The 12,673-nt window shown below is 38.3% G+C and overlaps 1 protein-coding gene across 1 annotated transcript; it reads right to left on the bottom strand.

The window, feature by feature from the left end:
• Positions 1-11,668: 11,668 nt before the first annotated feature.
• LOC102393794 (60S ribosomal protein L18-like) lies at positions 11,669-12,292 on the bottom strand. The gene has a single exon (XM_045166223.1). The coding sequence runs from the start codon at positions 12,257-12,259 to the stop codon at positions 11,669-11,671; it is 591 nt and encodes a 196-aa protein (XP_045022158.1). The 5' UTR covers positions 12,260-12,292.
• Positions 12,293-12,673: the final 381 nt, after the last annotated feature.

The following is a 12,673-nucleotide window of genomic DNA, read 5'->3' on the forward strand; positions in this document are numbered from 1 at the left end:
TTATGACCAATCTAGATAGCATATTCAAAAGCAGAGATATTACTTTGCCAACAAAGGTCCGTCTAGTCAAGGCTATGGTTTTCCCAGTGGTCATGTATGGATGTGAGAGTTGGACTGTGAAGAAAGCTGAGCGCCAAAGAATTGATGCTTTTGAACTGTGGTGTTGGATTAGACTCTTGAGAGTCCCTTGGACTGCAAGGAGATCCAACCACTCCATCCTAAAGGAAATCAGTCCTGGGTGTTCATTGGAAGGACTGATGCTAAAGCTGAAACTCCAATACTTTGGCTACCTCATGCGAAGAGTTGATTCATTGGAAAAGACCCTGATTCTGGGAGTGACTGGGGGCAGGAGGAGAAGGGGATGACAGAGGATGAGATGGCTGGATGGCATCACTGACTTGATGGACGTAAGTTTGGGTAAACACCGGGAGTTGGTGATGGACAGAGAGGCCTGGCGTGTTGTGATTCATGGGGTCGCAAAGAGTCGGACATAACTGAGCGACTGAACTGAACTGAAAGTATGAGGAATAGATAAAGTTTGCTTTTTTCCAGATGGCTACCCAGATATCTATCTCCTGCTCTGAAAAGCTAATTTTTTTCCATAAGTTCTTTTATATATTTGGATACACTAAACTTTTAACATTTTGGTAGCATTATTTCTTGAATGAAATTTGTATATTATTTCTTTGAATTTTATTTTGGTGGGTATTTCTTAGGATTCAGGAATTTTAATTGCTTACTTTTGTATCTCCATGGCTTAGTCTACTAAAATTAATATCTACTTAGTCTACTTGGAATAAAGTAGATACTCAGTGAAGGCTTGTTGAATGAATGGTTAACATTGTTCATACAATGTAGAAAGTGTGCTTCCTATAAGCAGCTAAACATATGTACACTCACATACAAACATACACACACATAGGAGAAAGCAGCTAGGCTTTGTATGCTCAATTCCTCTCCCCAAACCACTATATAGGTACCTTATGGCACCTCTGTGGGTTGGAGAAAGAGGTGGGGCAAGAGAAAAATTCCTCCCCACGGAAACTGAGAATTGAACAGTCGGTGACTCCTGTAGGTACGTGTGTGCTCAGTTGCTTCAGTCGTGTCTGACTCTTTATGACCTTGTGGGCTGTAGCCCACCAGGCTCCTCTGTCCACGGGATTCTTCAGTCAAGAAAACTGGAGCGGGTTGCCATGCCCTCCTCCAGAGGATCTTCCCGACCCAGGGATCAAACCTATGACTTCTGCATCTCCTGCATTGCAGGCAGATTCTTTACCCACTCAGTCACCTGGGAAGCCTAGAAATACAAAAAGTGAAAGTAGAAGTGAAGTTGCTCAGTCATGTCTGACTCTTTGCGACCCCATGGACTGTAGCCTACCAGGCTCCTCTGGTAGGAGGAGCCTGGTAGGTATTTTCCAGGCAAGAATACTGGAGTGGGTTGCCATTTCCTTCTCTGGGAGATCTTCCCAACCCAGGGATTGAAGCCAGATGCTTTACCGTCTGAGCCACCAGAGAAGATCCCAGAAATACAAATAATTGTTAATTAATTTTAGTCATGTTTGTTTTGCCTTCTCTCAACAGCAGGATGGGTATCTATATACTTCATTTCTCTTTGGTTCTACTTTTCATTAGAAAAGACCCTGACACTGGGAAAGAGTGAAGGCAGGAGGAGAAGGGGATGACAGAGAATGAGATGGTTGGATGGCATCACCGACTCAATGGACATGAGTTTGAGCAAGTTCCAGGAGATGATGAAGGACAGGGAAGCCTGGAGTCCATGGGGTTGCAAAGAGTTGGAAACGACTGAGTGACTGAACCACACAACAACTTGTAAAGATATAATCATAAATCTACAGATATGCATTGACTATGTATTTTTTTTTTTCATTTTTTTGGCTGCTCTGTGCTGTATGTGGGATACTAGCTCCCCTATCAAGGACTGAACCTGTGCTCCCTGCATTGGAAGCATAGAGTCCCAAACACTGGACTGCTGGAGAAGTCCTAATATACATTGACTGAATCTGTAAATTCATTCTTAGGGACAAGGCTTGAGCCTAACATTGAGCAAAAACATCCTCAAATTATGCTCTGCACTCTATGTATTTCCATGTGAATTTTCTAAAATAAAAATTGGATGAACAAATGATAGTATTCACATGATATGGTCTTTGGAGAATACTTTCCTTCAATGCTTGATCTTCCTAATAGTGAGGTAGGGCTGCATTTCAGCACCACATGGGATAGAGTGAAGGAAGTTTCTTCCGTCTGTTGCTGACACATACCTAAGCTATGTCCTTCAACTTGGACTGGCCTTTGTTGGTAATACTTGTATTCTGATCTCCATCTTGTTTAGCTCTCAATTGATACAGAACTCGGGTAGAGAAAAGGTTCTTTGTAATGGGCTTCCTCAAGCCTTATCAGTGTTTAATCTGAATTACTTTACTTGTATTCTTCTGATCCTCTCCATACACTGGAATTATTTAATTCAACTGATTTTGTTTTAACATATTGTGTTTTCGCTCAATGCTGAGTATTTAAAATAGAGATAAGTGGCTACTTTTACTGATGGTAGTGTGTTTAATGTAGCTTAATATCTCATCTCCATATACTCATTGAAGACAGCACAAATTATGTATACAGGTTCATTGAGTATTTTCAGAGAATTAGCAGAGCCTGTGAAAGTCATTAAAAATTACCACAATAAGAAAAAAGGACAAACCACAAGAGAAAAGCAATCTGTACATGAGATTTCACTGCAAACTAGACTGTTTCAGTGTTTATAAATATTCGTCTGTAGAGAGAAGTACGTGTATTATAATAATTATGCATTAGTGCCTCATTAGTAGGAGGTTACATCCACGCTGTTTCTTTTTTCTCCAGTGTATTTCTGATAAGTTAGCATTTTAGTCTTATTTAAAATGTAATAAAAACAGAGAGAGGGTGTTTGTATCTACTCTATTCAAGAATAGATCATTTGTAACTCCTCCAGCTGGGTGGAGCAACATGGTCCATGGCTTCTGACCCTACAGAGAAGATGTAAAATATTGCCTTCCTCATCTAGAATTAGAACCTAATCACTTGAATAATGACAAACAGGACAAATCAGAACAGAATTTTTATTGCATTCACATTTTATTCTTGATTCCATTATATACATTTAAATTTTAGATCTCTAATTTTTTTTTAAAGGGACCATTTCCAGACTAGCATTCCCAGAAATGCCTTTATTGTGTACTTTGTAGGTACATTCTAACTGTACAACCCATAGAGATTTTTCAGTCTTATCTGATCTTTCCATCAAATTTTGTGTAGTTGGCTATGCCCTCATTTCTGAGGTCCTGTATAGCTTTGCTTTCTATGTAATGCACATTGTTGTTTTCCTTCAATCTCTCTGACTGCTCTCTCTCCATTTTTAAAATGAGATCCTTTTTATTTTCTTTGCTTGTCCCTAACATATCCCCTGGATTCCATTCTTACTTTTCACTGCTCTTCTCACACTTCATAATATCCTTAGATGATCTACTTCAGTCTCATGTTTTCAATTAGCATCATTGAATGCTGAGGATTCCTACATCTGTATTTCTGTTCTACATTGAACCTGTGAAATCCATTTCCAACTCTATCTACAAATCTCATAAGTACTTAGAACTTAGCTAAAAACCAACTGGAATTGCCCATTTCTTCATTCTGTCTTAGATGATGGCATCACCATTCAGTCACCAAAGCAAGAAACTTGTAAATTTTCCTTGACAGCTTTCGTTACATCTTCTCCCATGTTCATTCAGGCACCAATCTCTGGAAGATTTACTTCTCAGTATGCTCCCAAGTTTATTCCATTCTTTGGATCTATCTTAACACTTCCCTAGTTGAAGTTCTAATAATAAACTACTTGGACCATTGTAACTGACATTTCATTAAGACTTATAAGGAATGGGAAGATTATAGAAATGTAGAAAAGGAGTTTATGTGATAGAATAGGTAGCCGTAAAGAATGGCAAAAATCTATTATCATAAGTGTCCTTTCAGACTTTTACCCATACATTTGCAATGAAAACATTTATGTGTATGCATATGTGTGTCTGTGTGTGTGTGTCTGTTAGGATACTCAACTCAAACCTAGCTTGAATTACCTCAGATAAAAAGGGTAGGAATTTATTGCCTTTTATAATCAAACTACAGAGAGGTCAGGGATGCAGATAGGAACCATAGTCTGCAGTGTCACTAGGACTCTGTTTTTTATGTCTGTTTCTCTTGGTGTACCAGTATCATTCTTTTATATTCAGTTCTTCTGTAGAGGAAAAGACTGAAAAGTACTTGCATCTCTTGCAACACTGAGGTCTCATTATCTCTCGTAACTTTCTTCTTCAGCATCAATGAGTAAGTGGAAGTGTCTTGTCTCTGATGTCTAGGTAAAGAATTCTGGGAACAGACAATGATTGGATTGGCTTGGTCCATCACTGTGGCTGGGAAGGTGGTACTATCTGGAAACATGGAAGCTCTTACTAAGACCACATGTTTGAAATTTGGGGAAAACGCTTTTCATAAGAAGTAGGAAAGGAGTTTTTAGCAGGCAGTTTTATGTACTTTACATATAATAATTAACCCTCTTGGTAAGCTAAAAATTCATTTACATTAAAAAGAATCTGTTTTTAAAGTGGAAGTATAAAAGCACACTTAACAAAAATGCTAAGTGCTAAATTTTAAAACCTTAGAGATCAGTGTATTCACATGGGCTGCCAGGTTAACTTGTACAGTTTCTTGGAATAGACTTCTATCATCTTTTAGTTGTAGAGTATCCTGAGTTTGCAAGGGAGCTTTAAAAAAGAACTGTTACTATTTGCAACCACTTATCTGTGTGAATCAAATCTCTGCAACCAAAACAAAATTAAAAAAAAAAAACAAAAAACGGGGATACTTCTCTGATTGCAGCTATCATCTGGCACTCTTGGTTTCTATTTTGTGTTCAACAAAATTGCTGATTGTAATCATTGATTGAGTTTATATTAAGTAAATGCTGTTTTTAATTTATAAAATAATATATTCTAAGAATATTGCTTTCAGATTTTTAAAGTAAGATTTTGTTTGAAAGGATTATATTGCTAAAAGTTTGAAAACTAGTATATTAGAGCAGAGGTCAGCAAAGTTTCAGTAAAGGGCCATATAGTAGATATTTTAGGTTTTGTGGCCCATATGGTCTTAGTTGCAAAACCACTCAGTTCTTCCACTGTAGTGTGAAAATAGCAGTAGACAATACATAAATGAACTACTGTGACTGTGTTCCAATAAAACTTTATTTACAAAAACATATGACCAACTGGATTTGGCCTGTGGGCTGGGTTGTTTGCCAACCCCGGTATTAGAGCTATTGTTATAAACAGATAGATGAGGCTATGCAAACTGGTTACATAGTTACCTTTAATGAAGAGGACAAATGAGATGCCTTCTCACTCTGTATTAACAGTTACTTTTAAGAAGGGTCTTTTAAAACAGTTCTGAGTTTAGTAAAGGTGACTTTCCAGTAGTTTAATTGAAATTGTTCTGTCACATTGTTTTTGAAATCCACCAACTTTAAATTAGCACAAATATGCAACTTTTTATATGTTCCTTAACATAAAATTATCCAGACAAGTTTGCATGTCCTATATTTGATAATCATTTTTTATGGTAGAGATTTATACATTAACAAACCCTTATTTATGATCCTGTTTGCTAGAGTAAGTGAAGAGTTTAAACTTGGTGTACTAATCTAATCTCCCAAATTGATGTTTCTTTTTCTCTTGCTCACAGTAGCTTGGATCATCTGAAAAAAGGCCTGAATAAATGTATCATTTGTCACTAGCTAAAAACTGTCATCATTATCTTGATTAATCAAATGTTGCTCTTAAAGATGGATTGAAACATAAAATAGCCAGCCTGGTTCCACATAATGAAGAGATTAATTTGACACAGAAGACACCGGATTTAGTATTGCTCAGTGATCATGCTTTATTTAGAAAGCCATCTATTAGTATATTTTTCCTTTATACACTATTTTTTGTCCTTCTAACAGGAAGCAATGATTTCCCCAAGTTAATCTGCTTTCTTTAAACATAAAAGGATATTTATCTCAGCACTCTTAAATTCTAAAATGTGAAACTGTCTTATGAGGAAAGAGGAAATTAATGATGGATTAAAAAGCTTACAGTGAAATTCTTTATTTTAATATATTGCCTGTTTTCTTTTTGTAGGAGTATGGTAGTAGAAGTCACAGCAAGAGAGACCTCAGAGGCCTCTGTTCCTTCTTCTGGATGAGATTAAAATGTCCTGTATACACATACTGAGATGTGAATTGTGCACTAACTTTCAATGAAGTTAATCAGGCTTTACTGCTTTTTTTGTGTATGTGGTGTTTGGGAGAGGTTTTTGGCAGAGTAAAAGGAATATTAAGTCACAGTGTTAGTTTTCTTTATGATTGATACTTAAAGCAACTGAGGGAGGTATATTCCTGAGGTTTATATGGTATTTGGACATTTAATCATTGCAAATTGGATAGTATTTCTTATTACTATGGAAAGAAAAGCAGCAAACATTTTATTAACTAACTTAGGCCTCATACCTTTTAGATGTTGTGTTTACTGTGGATGAAAAGTTGAATTTGATGTTTAAAGAATTCTGAATTGGATTAGATTTCAAATGCTAGACTTGAGGGATTTTAAAAAATAGAGTGATACTGTTCCATTAATAGTTCATGGAAGTTTACCATTTGAAAGACTGAGCAGATGTGTTTTGGAATCTATAATGGTTTATTAGATAGCATGCCATTTATGCATTTGATGGACTGTTGAAATCAGTTTTGTTTCTTGTTTTCTTTTGAGAGGAGGTGCCTCAGCAAAATGCTGTGTGTGTGTGTGTGTGTGTGCGTGTGTGTGTGTGTGAAGTGTGTATATTTCTTTGCAAACATGCGAATGGTTGGTGTTTCTGCCTAAGTCTGCCAGCCTCCTGGTGTTGATGGACACTTTAAAGGATTCCAGGGGACTTTAAATATGGATAAGGAGACCCTGTGTAGGTGATAGCCTAAGCTAGATTTTGCTGGTTCTGTAGCTCATCTTGTAGGCTTGCCTCCCATCAGTGAATCAGTGTGTTTAGTTGCTCAGTCATGTCTGACTGTTTGTAACCCAATAGACTGTAACCCGCCAGGCTCCTCTGTCCATGGGATTCTGCAGGCAAGAATGCTGGAGTGGGTTGCCATGGCCTTCTCCATGCCCTTCTCCAGGGAATCTTTCCAACCTAGGGATCGAACCCAGGTCTCCCTCTTTGCAGGCAGATTCTTTACTGTCTGAGCCACCAGGGAAGCCCAGTGAATCAGGATAAGAATCAAATGAAAAGTAGTTATTAAATATTCCTTAGGTTGTCGTATTGGTGGCACTAGTGGTAAAGAACCCCCCTGCCAATGCAGGAGATATAAGAGAACAGGTTTGGTCCCTGGGTCGGGAAGATCCCCTGGAGGAGGGCATGGCAACCCACTCCAGTATTCTTGCCTGGAAAATCCCACGGATGGAGAGCCTGGTGGGCTATAGACCACAGAGGCAGGAAGAGTCAGACATGACTGAAGCAACTTAGCATGTGCACGCACACATTGTGGGCCACAGTAAGGTTTGCTTAATGATCGAATGCATCTTCACTTTCCACAAGTCAGGAGTCCTTGGAGGCTCTTTGGGATTGGATCCATAATTGAAGAGGTCAGAATTTTGCTTGTTGCTGATTTAAATGAGAGTACATAAAGAATAAATATTTCAAAACTTGTTTCCCAAGAGGATAACCCCGGCCTAGGAGCGAGGGCTATTGTATTCTGGTCCTGCCGCCACCAAAGAGGAGTCATGTCACGTTGGGCAAGTTTCCTCACTCTTTTAGAGGCTGGAAAAGTATAGATTTGTTTCTTGGAGAGTGGGCAACAGGAGAGGACAACATGAAAAGAATGCATTAATATTTTAATAGTGTTCATAAGCATAAACAGTTATAGAAAATATGCACTTAAGAAAAAATAAGTTTATCACTAAGAATGAATTCCCATGATGCTGAGAGAATCTGTTAGGATTGACGGCTTGACCTTCAACCCATCTATATATTTTCTATTTCTTAAAGCCAAAAACATTTATTCCTCCCCCTTCCTGCTGCCCTTTCTCCTGATTACAAAAGAGAGACATTTCTTTTGTAGAAAATTTGGGAAATACAGAAAATTACAAGAGATGAACTGTTTTACTACCCTGAAAGAAACTCCTTAAGATTTTAATATAAATTTATGGTTTCTTTCCTTTGTATATGTATGTGTGTATAAGCAAAATTGTAATCATGTTGTATATAGAATTTCCAGCATATTATTTTAATAATATACTGTGAAAATTTTCTCACATTATTCTTCAAAAATATAATTTAAATAAATGCATAGTATCCCAAAACATAAAACTTGCTCAAAATATTTTCTTTACCATTATAAAAATGTTTTTATGCCAAAAATTTGGACAATATAAAAAGATAGGAAGAAGAAAAAAGAATCAAGGATAATTCTGTTACTCAAAGAAATTAGTCTTTTCTTTCAGTGTTTTTTATGCATATTCACTATATTTATAATTTGTTTTCTGTCTTTTTGTTTAATAGTATAACATGTTACATATTTTTCTGTATGATTAAAATTTATCTTATACATCAACATTAAACTTTATAGTTAAGTTTTGTATTATATAACCAATGTTTGTAATGAATATTTCTGTGAGATTTATATATAACATATGCAATTACATTTTTTAGTTCATGCACTTAGCATATTTACTGAGAACATATTTACTAACATTTATTATGTGAAGGACAGTTGCATATACATGTGAACAGATGGTATAAATTATTAACGATAGTATATATTCTTTCATAATCATTTTGTTTCCATTACCAATATATCTTTTTATGTGAGCCAATACTTTGGTCCTTTCATTATGAGTAGCTGTATTGTAGTCTAATTGTATCATCATTTGTTTTACTAATCTACCCCTGGTACGTAGTTGGATTACTGTCAGTTTTTCTCTAAGAGTATTGTGATGAATATTCTTATGGTCAATTCTTTTTTCACATTCTGATTGTTTCTCTAAAACAATTTCCTACAGTTTAATATCCGGATTGAAGGGCATATATATTTTTAACAGCAGACATATTTTTAAGACTTTTGATATATACTGACAAAATGCTTCTCAGAGAGGTGGTACCAATTTTCACTCCTAATGGCAGTGTTGTTGTTCAGTGTCCAGCTGTGTCCAGCTCTTTGTGACCCCATGGACTATAATACATTAGCTTTCCTGTCCTTCTCTACCTCCCAGAGTTTGCTCAAACTCGTGTCCTTTGAGTCTCTGGTGCCATTCAACCATCTCATCCTCTGTTGCCCCCTTCTCTTTCTGCCCTCAATCTTTCCCAGCATCAGGGTCTTTTCCAGTGACTTGGCTCTTCACATCAGGTAGTCAAAGTATTGGAGTTTCAGCTTCAACATCAGTCCTTCCAGAGAATATTCAAGGTTGATTTCCTGTCGGATTGACTGGTTTGATCTCCTTTAGTCCAAGGGATGCTCAAGAGTCTTTTCCAACACCACAGTTCGAAAGCATCAATTCTTGGCTCAGTGATAGAGAATCCACCTGCTAACACAAAAGACGCAGGTTTGCAGTTCCCTAGGTTGGAAAGATCCCCTCGAGAAGGAAATGGCTACCCATTCTAGTATTCTTGCCTGGAAAATTCCATGGACAGGAGAGTCTGACGGGCTCTAGTCCATGGAGTTGCAAAGAGTCAGGCATGGCTGAGCGTACACACCATAGGCTTCTTTACGGTTCAACTCTCACATCTGTACATGAATACTGGAAAAGCCATAACTTTGACTATATGGACCTTTGTTGGCAAAGTGATGTCTCTGCTTTTTAATGCACTGTCTAGTTTTGTCATAGCTTTTCTTCCAAGGAGCAAGCATCCTTTAATTTCATGGCTGCAGTCCCTGTCCCCAGTGGTTCTGGAACCCAAGAAAATAAAATCTGTAACTGTTTCCACTTTTTCTCCTTCTATTTGCCACGAAATGATGGGACTTGATGCCATTATCTTATTTTTTTGAATCTTGAGTTTTAAACCTGTGAGGGAGCTTCTGTGAGGGAGCTCCCAGAGGGCATGTCAGCAGGAGGCGCTGGTACCAGAGACATTAGGGGGAAATAGCACAAAGATCTACCAAAACCTTCTGTCCTGGGGGGAGCCCGGACCAGGAAGAGAGCGCTTACACACCCTGGGAGGGAGGGAGGAATTGAGGAAGGAGGGGCCGCCAGGCTACTGTGAGCACCCAGCCTAAGAGGATGAAAAGACAACCTTGCAGATTCCATCTTGGGAATCTTTTTCACTTCCATCTTTTTCACTCTCCTCTTTCACTGTCATCAAGAGGCTGTTTAGTTCCTCTTTGCTTTCTGCCATTAGAGTGGTATCATCTGCATATCTGAGGTTGTTCATATTTCTCATGGCAATCTTGATTCCAGCTTGTGATTCATACAGCCCCTATGGGCTGTAGTCCATGAACTACTGTGACCCCATAGACTGTAAACCACCAGATTCTACTGTCCTTGGAATTCTCCAGGCAAGAATATTGGAGTGGGTAGCCATTCCCTTCTCTATTGGATCTTCCTGACCCAGGAATTGAACCCAGGTCTCCTGCATTGCAGGAAGATTCTTTTACATCTGAGCCACCAGGGAAGCCCAGTAGCAATGTAAAAGGTCCATTTTCCCCAACCATAAAAAGGCATATCATTGGCATTTTAATTTTCATGCCTTGGTACTATGCCAGAAAGTCCCCCTTCTTCTGTCATTCCTAGATTATACATGGTTAAAATTTACATAGTTTTATTTAAAACTTTAAATTCTTTAATCTAAGTGAACATGATTTCATTTGTTGAATAACAATGTAAGCATCGACTATTTTTCCCCTCCTAAATAGCTAACCGTCCATGGGGTCGCTGAGGGTTGGACACGACTGAGCGACTTCCCTTTCACTTTTCACTTTCATGCATTGGAGAAGGAAATGGCAACCCACTCCAGTGTTCTTGCCTGGAGAATCCCAGGGACGGGGGAGCCTGGTGGGCTGCCATCTATGGGGTTGCACAGAGTTGGACACGACTGAAGTGACTTAGCAGCAGCAGCAAATAGCTAACCAGTGGTCCTGGAACCATTTATTGAACAATTAATCCTTTCTACACTGATACAAAGTGCCATCTTTATATATGCTTGGATGTGTTGATGGGGTTTCAGGATCATTCTCTTTATTTACTGTACAGTTTTTAAAAAATTTATTTTGAAATCTAACAGCACAGATACTCCTTTTTAAAAAAATGTTTCAGTGTTTTCTTAGATTTATCTTTTTGTTCTCTGAGATGCATTCTTTCTCTTTTGTAAATTTAGATATGTTCTCTATCTTTTTAATCTCAATAGTTATTTAAAGGAGTGTTTTAAATTGCAAATCAGATCATCTTTTTTTCCCTCTCCTCTTATTTCATGTGTTAGAAATTTTGGCTTTTATATTTTAAATTCCACAAAAGTTTCTTTGAGGACTTAAAATATATAGTCAACTTTTATAAATGTTTCATTAGGGTTTTTTTTTGTTTTTTTTTTTAGCATCCAAGTCTTTTTAATAACAAGGTAGACTCTCGGGTTCGTTTTTGTAGCCACAGCTGGCTCGTTGGCCTCTGGCGCGCTCGAACTTCCGGTCCTTGGAGCGGACGTAGAGTTTGGTGTGGCTATGCGGGGTTCCTGGGGCCTTGCAGAAATGCCTGTACACCTCTCGGCCCTTGCGAGGACCGGAGAGGAGGACAGTGCCACAGCCCTTGGGGGAGTCCAGGGCCAGTTGGTCAAAGGTGAGGATCTTGCCCCCGGCCTTGAGGATGCGACTCCGGGCGCGGCTGCTCACTGGCAGAGCACACACCTTCAGTTTGGGCACCTCCTGGACACGAACATCGTCGGTTATAGTCCCCACGACCACAGCTGTTTTGCCCTCCCGGCCAGGAAGCTTCATCTTCCGGATCATCTGGGAAACGGAGAGCGGTGGCCGGTTGGTGCGGCTCATGAACAGTCTCTTGAGGACAGCCTGATTGAAGGTGGAGTTGGTTCGTCTGGCCAGGAACCTGTACAGCTTGACCAACAGCCTCAGGTAAATGTCCTGGCTCTTGGGCTCCTTGCGTCGAACCTTTCGGTCCTTGTGGTGGTGGATGTCAACTCCCATGATGGCGCCTCCTCCTTAGCCAGGTCCGGAAAAAAAGCGTTTCATTAGTTTTTGAAATGAATGTATTATCTGTTGCTTTGAAAGTCTCATATAAAAGTACTAAATCACACTTTAAAAATGTATTATTCAAATATCCTATTTTCTAAATTCATTTTTGTTTCATTTCACCTGTCAATTTCTGAGTGAGGTATGTTAAACCTGTCTCTATAGTTGAGAATATGTCAAATTACCCTTTCATTTTTAATAGTCTTATTATATTTCTAGATAAATAATAGTTCACAACAATTTACATTCTTGATAATTATACTTGTTGATATGTTTTAAATTTTGTGTTTGAATTTTGTATTGTCAGATATGGCTACACCTACCTTTGTTCTAGCATTTTCCTTGTTTATCTTTGTGGCTTCATTATTA

This window comes from Bubalus bubalis, chromosome 6, assembly GCF_019923935.1.
Source record: "Bubalus bubalis isolate 160015118507 breed Murrah chromosome 6, NDDB_SH_1, whole genome shotgun sequence".
Taxonomy (NCBI): domain Eukaryota; kingdom Metazoa; phylum Chordata; class Mammalia; order Artiodactyla; family Bovidae; genus Bubalus; species Bubalus bubalis.